Source organism: Serinus canaria, chromosome 1, assembly GCF_022539315.1.
Source record: "Serinus canaria isolate serCan28SL12 chromosome 1, serCan2020, whole genome shotgun sequence".
Lineage (NCBI taxonomy): Eukaryota > Metazoa > Chordata > Aves > Passeriformes > Fringillidae > Serinus > Serinus canaria.
The window spans coordinates 90,155,714-90,175,087 of record NC_066313.1 but is presented as its reverse complement, the minus strand read 5'-3'; the positions used below and the strand labels follow the sequence as shown (position 1 = coordinate 90,175,087).

The window sequence follows — 19,374 nt, the reverse complement described above, 5'->3', positions numbered from 1 at the left end:
AAACATCTGCATTATTCTTTCCCCCCTCTCTTCCAGACATTAAATCAGTGCTGGCATTATGGGAATAATCTACACATTCATTATCCTTCCAGCTGGAATCAAAACATGAGTGCATGAAATGCAGTGTTCAACTTTTTTTTTTTTTTCTGGGTTAAAATTCCTGTGCAAACTAGATGTGTCTGTTTAATCTATCTTTTGGACTGCCACTCAGATAATCAGAGGGTAAAAAGCATTACTTGTGCTGACTGAATGAAGGGAAAATCTCACTGACTTGGTATTGGCTTTAAAATCATACCAGATACCAGGACCTATAGAAGAGCAACTTTTCAACAAACAAGTTAATATTTGACAGTGAAGTCATCAGGTATCCAAGGTCCTGCTCCGGAACATGGGTTACTGATCAACCTGGGTCACTAAAAGTTCAGGTTGTCTGTCTTGTACTTTGCAGACAGCATGGCTGCTTTCAGCAATGCTTCTGAAGCTGAAAGACATAAATATCTCATGCTTGGGTTTGGTCCAGGTAACAGTAGGTAACACCAGCAAGTCTGTTTGACCACAGCTTATATAAAACACAGGGCAGTAAAGGAAAATGTTGTCTATCTTCACCCCTTCAAAATATTAACTGAAACACTGATATTTACTGCCAGTTAGGCTACAAGCTTTTATGAGTTAATAACAACACTATTTCTTGAAATACCCAGGGGTCTAGAGCAGAAATTACAGCTGTTTGGAGCCTTAAAAAAATTGTTTCTGATTTTTCATGCATATAATCTCAAGTTTCTCCTGGGTGACAGTGCATTTTGATTCATTGTGTAGATTAAGCAGATGCCATAGGAGCTGAGGTGAACATCAGATGGTAGTTTCACCAGCTCTGTTGTGTTTTAAAGAAAATAACAATGGAATGCTGCTATAAAATCACAGGATCACACATGCCAACTAGGCTACAGCACTACGTAGCATATCTGGTCTTTTCTTAACCACCTCCAGGGATGGTGATTCCACCACCTTCTTGGGCAGCCCATTCCAAGGTCTAACCACCCTTTCTGTGATGAAATTCTTCCTGATGTACAACCTACACTTCCCCTAGGCCAGTGAAAGACTGTGTCCTCTTGTCCTGTCACTGGTCACCTGGGAGAAGAGGCTGACCCCCATGTGACTACAGCCTCCTTTCAGGTAGTTGTAAAGTGCCACGGTCTCTTGAGCCTCCTTTTCTCCAGGTTAAACAATGCCAGCTCTCTCACCTGCTCCTCACAGGACTAGTGTTCTAGACCAGCTTTGTTTCCTTTCTCTGGACTTGCTCCAGCACCTTCAAGTGTCCTTTATGGACTGAGGAGCCCAGAACTGGACACAGTACTGGAGGCCTCACCAATGGAGTATAGGGCAACTTCTCTGTAGAGGGGAAAATGATGTATCTGAGCAAGAAATAGCACCTTAGAAGCAAATTACACTTGCAAATGAGGAGTTTTCTCAGAAACACTTGGCGAGGTGAGGGATGGGAAGAGCGTGAAACAATAAATGGTAAATTCCTGAGAGCTTATAAGAGCTGCCAATTAAAGGGCCGGGAAGACAGCCCCAAAGCGCCGGGCTTTGGCTGGGCCAGGCTCGCCAAGCTCTCCCTCCCGGGCCGAGCCGGGCCCTAACACAACAGCACTGCGCGGCGGCGCGGGCAGCCCGCGGGGAGGCGCGGAGCGGTGCCAGGAGGGCGCGCCCGCCTGCGGAGCCCTGCCCGGCCCCGCCGGCGCGGAGCGGAGCGGAGGCGGAAGCCGCGCCGATGAGCTGTGCGCGCTGGGCAGCGGCTGTGCGGAGCCCGGCGCTGTGCCGAGGTAAGAGCGGAGCAGCCCTGCCTTGTCCCCGTGAGGATGTGGGGACGGGGCGCTGCCGTCGCCCTGGCCGCACTGGCCGCGGCCCTCTGGCTGCGGCGTGACGAAGGTACAAACCTCCGAGCGCCGGCCCGGGCGGGAGGCGGGGCCGGGTGGACGCCGGGTGCTGCCGGAGCCCGCGGGCGGTCGGGCCGGTGCGTGCTCCCCACGGAAGGAAAGGTCGCCGGGCCGGGCAGCCCCGCTGAGGGGAAGGCGGTGGCGGCCTCGTAACGCTCCTGCCGGAGAGCAAAACCAAAGCGAAGGGGCGGCAGCGGGGTCCGGCGCGATGCAGCCCACCCCCGCCTGCCGCGGGGGCCGGCCGGGCCGCTCACCTGCTCCGCCGAGGGACGGCCGGGGGCGGGGGAAGCGCTCACAGACCCGACCCCCAGCACCGCCGCAGGGTCTGCCAAGGGCAGCGGCTGCCGGGCCCCCGTGGGCCTGCGGGCGGCGCCGGCTGCGACGCTGCTGTTGTGGCGGCCTGCAGGGGCAGCGCTGCCGCGCGAGTGTGCGCCGGTGCGGGGTGCGGGGGGGAGCCCGCCCGCCCCGGCTCGGTGACACGGTGGCCGGGGCGCAGCGATGTCGCTGCCCGCGCTGGCGCGGCGCGGCCCGGCACGGCGGTGCGCGGGGGTGAGGTAGGCGCCGAGCGGAGCTGCAGCGCCCTGTATGTGTATGTGTGTGTGTGTGTGTGTGTGTGTGTGTGTAGGGATCGCGCTCCACTGCGGCGGGGAGGAAGGGAGGAGAAGGAAGGGAGGGAGGCAGGCGCACTGTGATGAGCAGAGCCTCCAAGTCCAGCCAGCGCCGTCGTCCTGTCGCTCCCAGCGGAGCCCGGGGCGGGGGAGCGGCAGCGCACGAATGACTGCCTAAGAGGGGGGGGGAGGAGGGGACCGCGGCTCCGCGCCGGGTGCCTGCTTGTTTATTTTTTATCATCATCGTTTTCGGAGGGGGCGAGTCAAGGGGAAGAGGCTTTTTTCCTTTTTTTTTTGCCACCTCACTATCCCTCTTGTTGCAGGTGCCCGCAGCTCAAAGCGGCGCCTGGAAAGTTTTGTTTGCGTGCGTGCGGGCTGCGAGCGGCGGCGGCGGCCCGGGATGCGGTCCCGGGGCCCGGCTCTCCGCCGCTTCCCGCTGCACCGCGGCTGCCGGGGCGGGCGTAGGCGCCCCCTGGGAGAGCCGCGTGCGGGCATTAAACCCCCTCCCTCTTCCCCGCCGCCCTCCTCCGCCCCCTCCGTCCCTCCCTCTCTCCCTCCCTCCCTCCTTCCCTCTCCCCGGTGCGCGGCCATTGCAGTGACCCCGGCCGGCCAAGGATGATTACGAACACGCGGGGCTTCCTGTGGTCGGATCTGGAGACGCGGGCGCTGCTGGAGATCTGGGGCGAGGCGGACGTGCAGTCGGCGCTGGACGGCAACTTTCGGAACAGCCATGTGTACCGGGACGTGGCGTGCCGCCTGGCCGAGCTGGGCTTTGAGCGCACCCCCGAGCAGTGCCGCATCCGCATCAAGGGCCTCAAGCGGCAGTACTACCAGGCCCGGGACGGGCTGAAGAAAAACGGGCACGCCCGCAAAATATGCAAGTACTACGACGAGATGGACCGGATCCTCAGCTGCCGGGGGGGGTCCGACGGCGCCCCCGAGCCGCTGGCCCCGCCGCCCGACGGTGCCCAGCCGCCCGCGGGGCCGCTCGCCGCGCCGCCCACGCCGGGCACGCCACACAACAGCCGCTCGCTGGACGCCGAACTGGACGAGGACGCCGGGCCGGAGTCCCCCCGGGACAACTTCACCGAGGATTCCGGCGAGTGCTCTTCCTACGCCGACCACCCCATCAAGGTGGAGTGCCCGTCCTTCGCCATCCCCGTGCCGCCGGGTGACGGTGAGTAGCCTGCGGGCTCCCGGCGCCGGGTGTCCTCCCCTCACCCCGCGGGCTCTCGCAACCCGGCGCTTTTCCGCAGCTAGCGCGCTTCTAAGTGGCTTTTTCCTTATCCTGCTGCCTCCAGCCCCGTCCTTCGCGCTCCGAAACCCGCCCGTGCTTCCCCCCACTCTCGCACCTTGCGCGTCCCCGCGAACTGGGGAGCGGGCTGCTGCGGGTGCTGGAAATGCTGCATACCGGGGAGGGGGAGATGCTGCAGACAGGGACCCTAGTGAGTTTTTATCGGTATTTGTCAATGGGAAACCCATGGAAGACTAGCGCAGAGATTATCGAGACAAAGTGTCAGGTAGCATTGTACAAGAAAATAAGCATCCTTCTCGCTGGAGTGTTTTCCCGTTCCCTGCAGATTGAGTGCAGTTTTGCTAATCGGTATTAAAACGATGATGACGATAATACCTGAAAAATCTTCTTATTGTTGTAGCTGGGCCAGAAAGCTTGGGGAGAGTTTTTACATAATAAATTGCACGGGGTTGTTTTAGAAACACTGTTTCTAACTTTACCGGGGTTGGAGACAGAAACGCCACTTTGCTAAAGCCTGTCCTTTCCCTGTGCTTTCTTTACCCTCCACGTTTGTATTGTGGAGCAGCGGGGGAAATGTTGCTTGTTTGTTTTCAATCTAGATTAATGCAGGGTTTTTAATACAAACATGAACCTGTTTTCAGAAGTTGACATGACTTAAGAATCAGCCAATTGGTTGACGTCTAAGCAACCTTCTTTTTACATTTAAACCCCATCAAAGAGTTGTTTACACTAATGTTCTTTTGAAATGCAAATCTAGAATGCCAACAGACTGAAACTCAATTTAGATTAATGTAATTATCTGCAATAGACAAATGAGGCTATACTATTTAATAACCTTCACTTAAACCTTTTTAGAAGATGAAAAAGACTCCTATTGTTGAAGTTTAGTACTACAACAATTAAAAAATGTCTCTGTGATTTTTGTGTTACCCTTGCAACTTGGTAGAAGTTTGTGGGTTTGCTTTGGTACTCTGAAAGAAGTACTATTCATGTCACATAAATACAGCTTGCATTGAGAAAGTGTAACCTAATGCATTATGAGACATTAGGTCACGTCTTGTAGGGAGATTTTTTTGCTGCTTTCCTCTTAGTAAATTGTTTTCCATCAGAAAAATAATAGATTCTTTCCTTGCTTTAGGCTTTAAAGAAGTCAGTGCTCCAACTATTACCCCACCTCTCAATCAGCCCAAAAGATCAAAAAAACGCCATACCAATTTGACATTGGATAAAATGATGGAAAAATTCCTGCAGCAGAGTATGGATACAGATGAGAAATTCTACAGATTCGAAGAGCAGAGGCTCAAAATTGAGGACAAGCGTCGGGAAGCTGAGCATGCTCGAGAACTCCAGATGTTACAGATGTTGGGACAGATGTTGGCTGGAATTTCTTCTTCGGTGTCACAAAGGTCACAGTCTATACCAACCAGTCCACCTCGGAGAGCGAACCATCGTTCATATGCGGATAACTTTAATTATAATGCTATGACAGCAACACTTTCTCCACCGATAGGTACTTCCTTCTACAGCATAAATAAAAGCTAGGGTACTTTTTAAAACTTCTGTGTGAAAGCACTGGTAGTAAGCAGCTTTTGAAAATAAAAGCTAATTGGAATTATTTAATACTGTGGTGAAGGTGTTTGTCTGATGTCAACTGAAATTAAATCATTATTCGTACCATTGTACTGATTATTTAATACAGGTACATTAGTTATAACAAATTTTCATAAGCAAAATTATATCTTTTGAACCCTGTAAACCTTGGGAACTTCCTTCCACATTCATGTCTCTGTACAGTGAAGTGAGGAGGAGTTATATATGTAAAAGGCAAATAGGAGGGTTGCTGGAAGCAAGGTGGAAACATTAGTTACTCTGTAGCAGAAATATTGCTGCTGTTCTGCTTGAAGTTATCAAGCATAACCCAGTATATGAAGTTCAGGCTGTGCATGTGTTTTTTCAGGGCCGGGAAAAGAGTGGAGTTTTTTCTACACTGAAATCAGATGTTAAGGTCTAGCTTCTTTAAAGTAATTTTCTTTGCAACAAAATTCTGAATCTTATAAATTAAATATTGTAGTATTGTAGTAGGTGTAATAGAAGATGAAAATACGCTTATTTCTTTTTTCTACACTAGCTCTATAAATTCTATGGGCATCTGAATTTACTTTAAAGAAAAAGGCAAAGCAGTATCTCAAGAATTGGTATTTATGCACAAACTTCCTTCTGTACTTCATGTGTGGGCCAGAGGCTGATGGTAGCAATCTTCTTGGGATCTGTGTGCCTGTGCCATTTATCTTTATCATGGTCTCTTTGTACCTGGAGGTAGACTGCAAGGGCAGGAGGAAATCAGGGATATTCCCTGATCAGTGCTGGAACTAGAGTTAGATTGGAGCTTAGTGATTGTAGCCTGCCACGGGGAAATGCAAAGTCTTATTGTGTTCTAAGTCTGAATTTCACACTGCTTGGAAGAAAAAAGGTGTATTCGAAAAGAGGGAAAAAAAAAAAAAGGAACCAGCCAGCATCAGTGTTGAATAATAATAATCTGGCATGCCAGATCCTAAGGGGCATTCCCTGAGTCCTGAGAGGTCCTTTCAGTTGTGTGTTAGTTATTGTTTCCCTGTAAAAGGCATGGCAGACTGGGTGCTTAGGCTTGTTGAGGGTTTAGGCTGGCAGATCTGGTTATGTTCTTTGAGTGGATAGCTGGTATGTAGGATTTCCTGGTGGCAGCAGACTTTTGCAGATAATTTATGGGATTTGAATGGGTATAGTGTTTCAAATGTTCTCTCTTTTAAAATTAATGAAAACTGGTGTGCTTTAGAAAATCCCATAGAAAATTATTTAAGGTTCTAGACTGAGGTGAAGGTACCTACAAGGCCTTACCATTACTTCTAAAAGTTTTTTCCTGAAAAGCTTAATTATGTGTAGCAACCTGAAACTCAGGTTCAGTTTTTCTTGTTGGATTTCATCATATAGGTGCACAGGCATATTGCGCTATGCAAAAATGCATTTTATTTATTTAACTGTAGCAAGAGCAATTTGAGATTCTAATCTTCTAATTGGCAAGGGTGTAAAAAAGTGTTTATGCTAAAATGTGAGCACAATGCTTCAGGCAACACATCTTTTAAGGAATTAAGATTTAATTTGTTAAGAGCTGAATATGGTGTAGTGATTCTGTAGGTAGAGGAGGGCTATATTAAGAATGGCTTTTTGCATAATTCTCTGCCTTCTCTCCATTTATTATGGAGTAATTTTATATTCACACATGAACAAGAACCAGCAGCAAATAAACACAAGGCCTTCTTAGCAGCACTGCAGTTTAAGGGTTCCAAGCTGCATAATATTCTTTTGTGGATGAAAACCAGGAAGTGTGTGAAGTGTGATTTAAAGAAAATAATCTGCCCTGTTTTCTGAGGAGATGAGGATTTTGTTCTCCTCTGTGTCACTGCAATGCTATTTTGGCCGTAATCCAAAACAGGTTGTGGGTTTTTTCTTTAATTTCCATTCCTTTCTTTTTTTACTCCCTTTTTTTATTATTTATCAATAAGACTGGGATGCCTTTATTCAAAAGCATAAGATCAGCCAAGAGTGTTTATCATTATTGAAGACTAAAGCATACTATTACTGAAGATTAGCATGTCTGGTTTAGATTCTGTGAAAGACAGAGAAAAGATGTATTTTGCTGATAGCACACAGATTTGGAAATTTCTTGTTTATTACATTTTCCCCCTTATTATGCCCAGTACTTCTGGAACAGAAATTTTCTTTTTTTTTTTTTTTTCCTTCCTTTTTCCTCCCCTCTATATTTTTATTTTGGAGTTGGGGGTTAGGGTTATTAAGTTGTGTACAATTGAAAATAAGGAGTATCATGGGAGTTAGTTTCTACATAATTATGGTATACGTGTAGCAGTTCCCTGAAAGCTTTTTAGAAGATCTAAAAGAAAGATCTACAAAAGAAAGTAAGCATGGCTATGGTCTAGGACACTGATATTAGCATTGGAATAAGCCACTCTTCTGAGCAAAATTTTACAGGTAATGAGGAGCTTTTAAGAACTTGTTCTTTTAGTGTATTTGCTGCAGTTGATAGTTAATACATTGTTGGTAGAAATAGTGATCTTCACATTTTTCCCATGTTAGGGAAATGTCTTAATTCTTTCTAGTTGTAATTGTTGAAGTAATTTTTTCTTCTGAATTTTTGTAGCCTTTTGAAAGAGTCATTTGATACAAAGCCTACTGAGTGTGCAGTTGTTTTAATATGTGGCTTGACATGTAGCTTTGCATCAGAGATCTGGAGATGTATTATAGCTAAAAATGATCTTTGTGTGATATTTGCGATGTTTGCATCTAGTGTGTTGGATTATAGTTTTGCAGAAAGACTTTCACTGTGCTTTGTAACCGCCTACCAAAATAAAAAAGCAGTGAGATAGGCCCTGATTCTGCTAAGAGGTGGAAGTCTTTAAGGGGAAGCAAAATATAAGGTAGGGTGTACATTAAAAATTTGGTTTCAGTTGCTTTGTGCTTGCTCTGTGGATGTGTTTAGTCCTCACTAAGTGTTCCTATTTCAGTTGAGCTTAATTATGGAACTGATTTCAGGCTGAACTAAGAAGGTATTTCTAGTTACAAAATGTTCATGTAACTATTCTGGGTTGTTGCTTCTTTCTGTACCTGAGCCCTAAATTAGGACTGTGAACAGTTAGTGACAATATTCTCTTCATCAGACCCTGAATGCATTTTTATAATCGTCACCTTCCCTAGTTACTCACTGTTCTAAAGGCCTTTAAGTGACAAAGCGTTTGGATTTTAGAAGTATGTCACTTTGTGTGATTTTATTAGTGTACATGAGTGCTTAAAGGAAATGCTGGCAGTAGTTTAAGGAAGAACATTCTTTGAAGTAACACTTATTTTCTTCTTTTCAGTTATAGAGAGGTCTTTTTCACTGCACAGAACACACACTCTGAAGGATATGGAGAATATTTTTCAGCTGGTGCGCAATGTTATCCCTCCTCTAACAGGGAAAAAGCATAAAGGTCAAGATGGTCGTATAGGCATTGTTGGAGGATGTCGAGAGTAAGTTAAATAGAAATTTGATTTTTGCTTCTGATAAAGCTTCAGGATTTCATAACTGCTTGGAGAAGCCATTCAAACTCACCTTACACTTAAACCACAGTTTTCCAGAGAGCTTTAGGACTCCATCATCATGACCATGCATGCTTAGGAAAGAACATAGTACCTTGCAGATGTGTTACAAAATTTTTATACTGAATGTTATGGGAACTTAAAATGCTGTTTGTGTCTACCTTCTCTGTCTTTTTTGACCACCAAACTCTCTGCTTTAGTGAGAGTGTTAATCTTTTCCCATTGCATGGTGAGGTTTTAGAATAAGTAGAGTATGACAGTGGCACATTTGATTTTTTGCCTTCTTGGCAACTGTGTCTCTTTATTTTCTTATGCTATGTTTTCTTGTGGGCTTTCTATTTTGATAAATATTGGTGTTTAGTAGATTCTGTCAATACCTTCCTTTATGTACTGGAGTAATGGAAATATCCTATTTCAGGGGAGAAAAGATGTATTGCACAAATCAGTTAAATGCTGTACTGACCTAGAACCAATATTGGCCACAATACTTTGGATGAGCCACTACACCTTCCTTCATTTTCCCCTTTTGAGAGAGATGACATCTTTCTCCTGTAGGAGAGATCTACTGTTGGACATCTGCTGTTAATAAACATTAATAAAGAGCAAAAAGGTGCTGTCTTGTAGCTGGGTCAAATAGTCAGGAGTTAGAAGTTAATGGTCATAGGTTCTTACCTCTTGGTTGAAGTAAGCACTTTTGGAGGGTGATTGTTTCATATCTCTCTCTTCAGTCTTTGTATAAAGAGAATTTAGAGCAACTGGAATCACAGTTTAGGCACTTTAGTTAAGCATCTAAAGCCATATGGGATTGATCCAGGTCACAGATCCCATATTTAGCTTGCAAACAGTTTTTGGCTCTTGTTTTGTTTGTCTCTGAAGTTTTACCTCTGTTACTTGAGAAAATTTTGCTGGCTTATGGCATGATCTGTGTAAATATTTCTATGAAAGATCATTATCTAATCTCATTACTGTGGTTCCTAACCTAAGTTTTATTTCATTTTAGATACACTGGAGCACCATATTTTGCTGCAATTACAGCTCTCAAAGTGGTATGTGTTCTTCTATACAAGTCCAAAATGAACTTTTCATCATTTCTGTTGCCTAGGTGTCATTTTTAAAATAGCATTCATTCTGTGGTGCACATGAACTTTGAGCTCTAGAAGGTCTTGTCTTAAGCAAAGAAAATCCTTCGTTCAGAATTTGTAGAAATACTTTGTAAATGTGTCATTTACTGTGTTTCATTCACTATGTTTCCTTTTTCTGTGGGAGGTGAAGTTAGAAATACGTCCAAAATTTGACAATTTCAGGGGCTTGGATAGGAAATTTCAAGACTTGATGAAATATTTTCTCCAAAAGTGAGCAATAAAATAACCTTAGATTATTGTTTAGAGTTATGTTTTTGTGCTATAGTGACTTCTTCGGAAATCTTTTCTGGACCAGATAACTGTGTTGAATGAAATAACTTTCTTTCAAAATTTAAAACTTTAGGAAAATTTTTACATGTGGTAGGTTTAAAGATTGTGGGTGGAATTCCATGTAATTTCTAATAGCACATTTTATTTGCATTTTAATCTTCAGCAGAAGTATTTTCTAAGATTATTTTTTCCTAGAAGCATGAACTTCCTTATTTTATTGACATATTAAATGGCTAAATGGACTACATAAATACAGGGTGATTGTTCAAGTGTAAACAAGTCATGCTTACATAATACATCTGATTTTCAGAATGTGTATAGGGTGTGTCAGTACTTTTAGTTCATTGCATATGTTTTTCCTTTTGAAGATTTCTCTCAATATGTAGGTAACCATCCCAGATATTTCCAACCACCACTTCTCTCAGGATGCAAACCCTCAAAAATTTGAAACTGAAATGATGTTATTTAGCCATGTTATTATAAAATCACAAGGCCACTCAGCCTTCTGTCTACTATGTGCAAATCCAGTGGCAATACTAGGAGGCTCCTTACTGAAGTCACTTGATTTCAGACCACTGCATCTTCACATAAACAGTCAGAGTAGCTTGGAATGTTCAGTGTATAGTGGTAAAGCAGAGAAGACACTTCCTTGATACTGGGAAATTTCAGTATGCATGACCAATACGAGATCACTGGTCTGGTCACTGCTTACATAATTTTATGTGTGTTCTGATTTTTTGAGTTGGTAGCAGAAGATTGAGCCTAAACTCTTCAGCTGTAATGTTTGTTTAACATAGGGTGTGTTGCCGAAATTGTGCCAGCCTTTTTCATGGATGAATTTCATCCACTGAGTAAAAATGGTAGGACTAGAAATGTATTCATGGGTCACCATAGCTATATTTTATAAGTATGTTGCAGTAGTATTATGGTTTTCTTAAGTAGTTCTACTCATGTTCATCTGTGTTCTTTTGTACATGAGACATTGTCTTTGTTCATCTACAGATGAGAAACAATTCTCAAGTGAATAAAAATTTGAGATTTGTGTTTTCAGTCATCCTGTTAGTGAGAAACAGAATTCTATTGGAAGTTAGATACAAAAAGAACAGAACATTTCATACTAGTCTATGCCAAAATAGAAGAAACATTATTGTTTAAACTATCGAGAAGAAAGAATTCAGTTGAATTATTAGTTGAGTAATCTTTGGAATGATAAAGTTATTATTAAGTATAAATTTGACAATACTGTTTGCAAATTTTCTTTTTTAGGGTGCAGATTTATCCCATGTGTTTTGTACCAAAGATGCAGCAACGGTAATCAAATCATATAGTCCAGAGCTGATTGTTCATCCAGTTCTGTAAGTCACTTACGGTTTTTTTAAATGAGCTAGACAGGCTTACTAGTTTTAATATTTCAATCTGATAATTGATTAGTTTGTGTTATTTGTTTTGCTGAGTTACTGGATGGATGAGCTGGAGATCACAAAAACTCCAGGCTTTGTCCTTTCATTATGACCAGTTGGATATTTAATATGGGACAGTCAGCTGTGAATTTCTTTACGCAACTGTCAAAGTACAAGTTTTAAAAAGCAGAGATCTTTCTTCCTGCTTCTTTCTGACCTGTTCTGTGGTTGTAATGCATTTAGCAGTGAACAGTAGCAAGATCCAGAGCTACAAATTACTACAAGTCAGCATTTTGCAATCTGCATTTGAAAGGCAAGTGGAGTGTGTTCTCTTGCTTCTTCAGCCCTAGTAGTATTTAATAGTAGTGTGTCTGTTTTCCTCTCACTACTGTGTATGTAGACACCTAGGTGAAATTACAAGGCAAGTGAGATGCTAATTCTCCTTTTTCTTCATGAGTATGTTGTTTGAAATACACACCTGTTCTTGGGAATAAATAGATGTTCCAAAATGATATAAGGGTTTAATTAACAAGAAGAAATAAATGACTGTCCTCTCATTGGGAAAATCAGTGTCTATGTGTGTGTGCTTCTCCGATTTTTTGTTCTGAAATGTGTTACTGATTGATGAACTTTCATAGGATAAATTTGTTTCAATTAAGTGTTATGATGGTTTGCAATGAGCACTGCAAATTGGAATTAAGATGTATGCCTCGAGTATATGCCTCTGAGCTTAACTCTCACCAGTGCATGTCAAAGTCTGTTGGTGTACATAGCAAAGCTGTGATGAGGTTAGGAAAAGCATGATTTAAAAACATGTTTGTCAGATATTGCTGTCAGGAAGGATTTATGACAGTAGGAGTGTTTTGGTGTCTGAGAACAAGAATGTGGTCTTCCTTACGGGGATGCCTGCGGTTGGAAGTTGGAAGTTTATTGCATTCTGAAGGTGGGTTTCATTCCTGTCACTGGAGACAGAGGTGCTTAGAAGGAAGGCAGCTAAACAGGGTTGTGTTTTATTGGCTGCTTTTTCCCCCCATTCCCCAAAGGTAGCAGAAACCCATAACTTTATGGATTTCAGACAAAATAAAAATGATGTTTGAAAGCAAGGGAGAGATGGGTAGGGTTTTTACCAGTATGACTTTTTGCCTCTTCAGTCTAAAAAGCGTCTATTCTGTTGATGTTCTGTGTGATATCATATGATAGCAAATGCAATGGAGAAGCCTAATGGAAATACTAACATTTAACTTGGGGTGCCTTGATGTGTTTCACTTGAGGTACAGCAGATGGTCATCTTGTATGGTGACGACTTGACCTTGCCTTGGGAAAAGCTTGGTGTGTGTATGCAGTGGTTCTTGATGTCTGGTAATGGAAATTGTTAATAGGAGAAATAGAAGCAGCACAGAGGAAAAGGGAGCTGAAAATAGGGTCAACAGTAAACTTTCTGTTCATGAAGAGCCAGATCAGGCCTACTAAGAGTGGGATTTTTTTATACACAGATTCTCAGTGTATTCTGTGGACTCAGATTTCAGTGAAAACTCTGATCTTTCTATCTGCCAAGAGAACTTCTGATTTTAAACTTCTGCTCTGTCTATGAGTTCCTTCAGACATACACAGTATAGTTAATCTACAGATTTTCATATCCATATATCTTTTAAGTCTGTGACTCAGTATTTAATACTTTTAATAAAACTCTGATTAATTTCACGCAGGCTGCTGGGCTAATTACATGATGCAGTGGGTCTGTAAATGTTGTTTATGTGACATTCAAAATGAAAAAAAATGCTAATATCTGAGTGTTCAGATTTTATTTAATAAATTTTCTCATATTTTTATCTCTTCTCCTTTATTCTCAAACCGGAACAGATGAAAAGAGAAAACAGTCTTTTCTGGTTAGAAAGGAAAAAATCTTGATTGACTCTACTGAGCCCAGGTTTTATTGAAATTTACACTAACAGCCTATTTTTCTGGTAAGGTCCTTTGTGTTGAGCGTCACACTTTTCATATGATCCTTTATATGTTGTGGAGCCATTTGAGTTGTGCAGGCACGGCCGGCTGCTCCTGATTCAGAGCCTGATCCCTTAAACAGTCTTTGTACTTCCTCCCTGGCGCGCTTCACGCATGGAGGAACCTCCGGGTAAAACCCACCAGCAGCTATGTGATTGTTTGCTTTTGTGTCTCTCCTTAAAACTCTGCTTTGTTATGATTCTCCATGACCCTTCAGAGTAACTAGGTAGCTGTTGTACCACTCTCTTATTATGCTAATCATAATTATGGCCCCGTGTACTCAACTCCCTGTTTGAACAGCTTGGCGCTTCGCCAGGATTCAGCTGCCATTTTGTACTGCTGGGAGTCTGACATTTTATCATCTTAGCTGCCACTGCTTTCTCGACTGCCTTCACCTCACAGGGGATCACCTCAAGGGAAGAAAATGCTCTTTTCTTGCCCTCTCTGGATGCTTGGGCTCTCCTGGCTCATTAGAGCTGATGTTACGGATCTTTGCCAGCATGACTGGTGAAGGTATGGTAGAGTTAGAAGTTGGACTGGGGCATTTCAGGTCTTTGGCAACTGTCTGTCACTTGAAGGATGCAGAGAATGTTATGTGAGAATGGTTGAGCAGGATTGCAGCAGGAGGGTTATGAAAATGAACATCCATCTTGCAGCATTGCCAGGGCAATTCCACATGCTCTCAGATGTAGTCCATCCCAGGAATCCTTTTGGTGTGACATTCCTTGCTGGGAGTACCCACAGAGCCACTCTCTGTGGTTTTTGTTTCTTGACTTCAGTCCCTGTAAGTGAATGTGAGAGCTGGGACTGCCTATGACAGCCTGGGATCTGAAAAAATGAAGCTTCAACACCTGACTCTGTGTCCTCACTACCTGAGCAAAATAATGAAAGCAGGGTGTGTAGGTGCTATGAATAGTCAGTATTATCAATAGTAACTTCTGCTTTTTATCCAGGGATTCTATCAAATGCATTATGGCCCCTTCCACAAGGACCTGGTATTATTCAAGAATTGACCAGCTAACCAGTTCAATATTGTCAATGTCTGACTTCTTACTTTCCCATGGAGAAGCAAAAAATGTGTATTGCAGAAGCTGGGGTCTTTTGAATAGTGGAATATACCCAGTCTTGGTGACATCTGCTCTCCTTGGTCTTGTCACTGCTACCCCAGGTTTGTGCTGCATTTTCCTGTTCTGTCAGCTAATGTGCTCCTACTGTAAATGCTTCACAAATACAGGCAAGATAAAACCTAGCTTTGGCATTTTAGTAAGTTTTATTGGAGGTGTTCTCTGTGTGGATTTTTTGTAGATGTGTGCACACTTCCTTCATGCATTTCTAGAGAAGAGTTTTCAGCAGCTTTTTTATATTTGCCATGTTAGTGGCCTGGCTCAGATCAGGCTGAGCAGACTTCTTGGATGCCTGTGTTGGGTTAGCTTATCCTGTCCTGGTAGGCAAGTGATCACAGAGCTAAATGAGCTGTGTGAGCCCAGGTGGTTGTCTGTTAAAAGAAAAGAGAATAAATCTGTTGTGCTGTTTTCCCCTTTTGCAGGGACTTTTCATAATTGTGCAGAGATTTTCCTCTCTGTAGGCCAGAAATGAGCCAGCTACTACTGAGTAGCCCCCTTGTAAGCTGGTTATCAGACAGTTTGTAGAGTCAACAATCAGTATGCTCCTTGATCTCCAGGGTTTTATCAGAAAAGTTGAATGAGGTCATTAATTTCTTGTGCCAAAGAAGTGATGTAATTCTACATTATCCACCAAAAAAGCCACCCTTAAACAAGGCATGGATTTAGAACTAAAACCTTCCTTTTAGCTGGTTATATCTCTGGGTTTGTGTGGACTAGGAAAGATTGTCAGAATTACTTGAAGTCTTACAGTTAATTGCAGAGTTCGGGTTTTGAGTTGCATTTTGGAAAAGATTATTCTTTTGAGTTTGAAATAAGAATACTTGGAAAGAAAATACTTCTGAGGCTGGACTGTTTGTTGAGGCCAGTTATCTTTAATGAAGAAACTCAATGAAGATCAGGGTTTCTGGAGCATATTTTACCTAGTTTTATGGAATTTTGTCTATGTTTTGAGCATTTGAACAAATCATGAAAGTGAATCATGGCTAGTTGAGGCCCTGATACGTTACTTGAGCACTCTGAACCAGTGCCAAATCTCTTATAGAAGGCCCAGCAATAATCTTAATATTTTTGGTCTCCTGTAATTTATTATGTGGAGAGGAGATGCAAAAGCATTGATGCAGTGTGGGAAGATGATCAAACCTTTTAGCTGTGTTAGCTAAGGATAGCTATTAAACACTACTTTGGTGTAATGCTGGCACTAACCTCACTTTTGGATCAGCTGCTGGGAGAAGTGCAGAGTTGTTGTCACCAGGGAAAGTCGGGGAATAAACAGAGATCTCTCCAACAATCAAAAAGATGTCTCACAAGTGACTTGGCTGCTTGGTCCCTATGACAGCTGCAGAGAAGATGAAGGAAAATATAAACTTGTGATCTTTCCTCCAAAGCCTCATTTAGACATCAGCCTGGCTAGGAATCATGTGAAAAATCAGGTTTTTTTCTTAAGTACTTAGGGGAAGATAAAGGTCAGTTTGTATGTGCAGACTTAGAGAATTTACATATTTTAACTCTTTCTTGTTCTGTCATGCAATGCCATGGCCAAAACTTGCTTACAGACCTGTTTCCTGTATCCAGCTCTCTTGGCAAAAAACTGCTCCTTCTTTGCCATGGGTTGCAGAGTGAATAAAAGCAGGGTGGTGTATTCACCCTGTGCTACAGTCCCTTTCCTTCCTGTTGTTGCAGAGGTCCCATGTGATTCCAGCAGAGATTTTGTCACCTCCTCAAAGTGTGAGAAGTAGCCAAAGATTTTTAGCATTGCTGCAGGGAGTGCTGCTGTCCTTGCTGCTTTCTGATATGTTAGAAAGAAATGTACTCCAGTTAGATCTGGCCAAATTTATCTTCCTGAATGCTTGCCATACTGCTGTGATCTGAAGCCAGGATCAAATTTCTTTGGTGTTAAATTTTTCTTGAGTTTGAGTGAAGGCAGGTGTCCCTGGGGGTTTTTTTGAAGGTTTTAGGATCCCCCACTTCTTTTTCCCCAGATGACAATAAGCAAAGAACATATTTAGGTTGAGACCTGTCCTGTCTTCTCATGTGTCCACAGCTGACTGGAAGTACTCTAACCTTCTGGGTATTCAACTATTATCTGTGCCTTAAGGGTTGAATGCAAGGGCTACCCATGTGATAAGAGCTTGTCACTTCATCTACTGGTTTTAACATTGAAAAAAAAAAAAGTGCATTATTTTTTCTAGGGACATTTTAAATGTGTTCCTCTCTGAGGGAGAATACATTGTCATCTTCATTCTATGGCTTTTAAAGTCACAAGTTTGGTTGATTGCTGTCCATTTGAAAAAATGTTAGATTGTATTTATCAATTCAGTTCATGGGAAATATAATGGGTCAAGATCACTTCCACAAACTCTCAAAATAGGAGGTCAAGACATTTGGTTATCATTATGCTTTTGGAAAGGATTGTCATAATACACAGTGGAAATGTGGTTGAGATCAAAGCAGATTACAACTGCTTTAAGTATTTGTATCTATCTAAGTGCAGGTCATAAAATGATTGTGTTGGTAGGTCTGGTATCTTTACTAGGCTAGATAAGGTTGACCTTCAGCACTGTAGTCATGTCTGGGTGAGAAATCTCAGAAAACAGGGTCAGGCAACAGCTTCTTCTCCTTTGGGGCTCTCTCACAGGATGCGGGAGGCTCTGCTATGCTTAAGAGAGGTTACCCCATTTGTGTAGTGCATTTGGCTTCATTGTTAGAGAGGCTGTTGTTAGCTCCAATGCCTCTAGTGTGTGACCACCCAATTCTTAATGTAGCAGAACATCTGATACCCAAGTGAGAGTCTGGTGTCCAAGTAGCAGCTATGGAAAACACTTTCAATCGTTGTCATTTTGAAAAAAAACCCAAAACAACAATGTTGTCAGTATGGCATTTTTTTTTCTAAATGTTTACATCACTATGTCATTCATGCTTTTACTGCCTTGAAGGTAGAATAGGGAGCAAGACTCTGGTATCTGCACATTAAGAGCAGTGCCTTCCTATGAACTTGACACCCCTGCTTCTCCTGGATATTGGGTTGCTGTTCTTGCTGCTGCTAACAGAAGAAGCCTACCAGGTTCACTTCTGGTTTCTAAATTAACTCAGTCAATGTCTGGAAAAGAAGACTTGATTTGAATAGAATTCAATCCCTCTCTCATTAAGGTCTTTATTTCTCTTTCATTTTCTTATTAAATCAAATTATAGCTGGAAAATATGTATTGTCTACCCAGTGTTTACATATTGTACAGAATTTAAAGATTTAAACAGCCTGTTAGGTGAAAATGACCCTTTTGTCTTCCAAATGTTTTGGGGGTGCATTTTAATATGCTAATCCTAATTGAATACCTGTATCTCCTTTTGTTCTCTAATTGCATCCAGACAGCTTCATGCCAGCGTGTTGTCTCTGCAATTGGCTCTACCTGACTGGGGTGCTTGGTGAGAGACACCAGACTTGATAATAGGCTCAATGAGCTTCTCTAGAAGAAGCTGTTATTTCCAGTTCTGTTCATGGGACTAAAAGTGGCTGCCTGAAGCCCTTGGGCTTCTGAAAATTTGTACAAGAAAGACAATTTAAATATTGGCAAATACAGCCGCTCTTAGAATAGAGAATTTGTTTAATTCTATGCTCAACTTTTTTTTTTTTTCATTGTTTGGGTTTGCTTTTCATTCCTTTGACCCATCCTTTCCAGGATAATTTCACTCTCTATCTTATTTTCCCAATAAAAACCTCACCCAAGGTTTACCACAATTGGTAACAGTTAGTTTTCTGAGAGAATTACTTCAGTTCTGGAGCTACACAGATGGCTCTTTTGATGTGTTGTATTACATGAAAGTTCCAAGTGTCATCAGGTCTAACATTTGATTCACATTAATTATAAATACCTGCAGTGTTTGGACAAACAAAACTGAAACTCTTTCATCCTCAGATCAGAAACTTTTTCCCATCTTTGAGAATAAGTCTGTAGGTTTGCTATGAAACTGCCCCCTTAGTGTGGCTTTGTCTGAGTTTGCATAAACAGGCTTGTGCAGTGGTACATCTTAATGCATTTGGAGTTGCCTCAGTCATACCAAGTGTGGACAGATAACAAGCAGAATTTGAATAATGTCCTCTCCAGTGAGGAGCCATATAGTCAATCAGGTGACAGCAGTCTTGCTTTTGTCCCATGTTCTTCTCTAGCAGGAGGTCCCACTGATTGGCATTTTCTGATGTCCAAACCACATCTCTGATTGCTGAGGAGGTACCAGCTCTGCCTAAGACCCATGTGAAGAGCTGCAGTCCTGCTGCCTCCTGTTTGTGCTGTCATTCATGCTTATCTACTATTTCTGTAGCTCATGGTTATACCCTTGCTGACTTTGCTTCACATTTTCTTGTTTCCATGTAAAATTTGACAAGGCTGCACCTTATCTCTTGTTCCTTTCCCTCCAGAAAGCAGTGGCAGAAACTGTCATTCATCCTGAATGGGGAAAGCTGCTGTGTTTAGAGCTTTCAATGATTATTTAAAGCTGTTGCTTGGTGGCTTTTTGA

At 42.7% G+C, this 19,374-nt stretch overlaps 1 protein-coding gene across 8 annotated transcripts in view; it reads left to right on the top strand.

Annotated features, from left to right (window-relative positions):
• The first annotated feature begins 1,717 nt into the window (after positions 1-1,717).
• Positions 1,718-19,374, top strand: part of NAXD (NAD(P)HX dehydratase) — a 50,909-nt gene continuing 33,252 nt past the window's right edge. The window contains exons 1-6 of one of the 8 annotated variants that reach the window (XM_050980692.1): positions 1,718-1,823; positions 3,142-3,722; positions 4,939-5,310; positions 8,708-8,858; positions 9,928-9,973; positions 11,606-11,694. In XM_050980692.1, the coding sequence (XP_050836649.1) occupies positions 3,161-3,722; positions 4,939-5,310; positions 8,708-8,858; positions 9,928-9,973; positions 11,606-11,694 (1,220 nt within the window). In that variant the 5' untranslated portion in view covers positions 1,718-1,823; positions 3,142-3,160. Of the gene's footprint in view, positions 1,930-2,418; positions 2,521-3,053; positions 3,723-4,938; positions 5,311-8,707; positions 8,859-9,927; positions 9,974-11,605; positions 11,695-19,374 lie in introns of those variants that run through there. The other 7 variants (XM_050980713.1, XM_050980702.1, XM_050980693.1 and 4 more) reach the window with 7 other exon arrangements.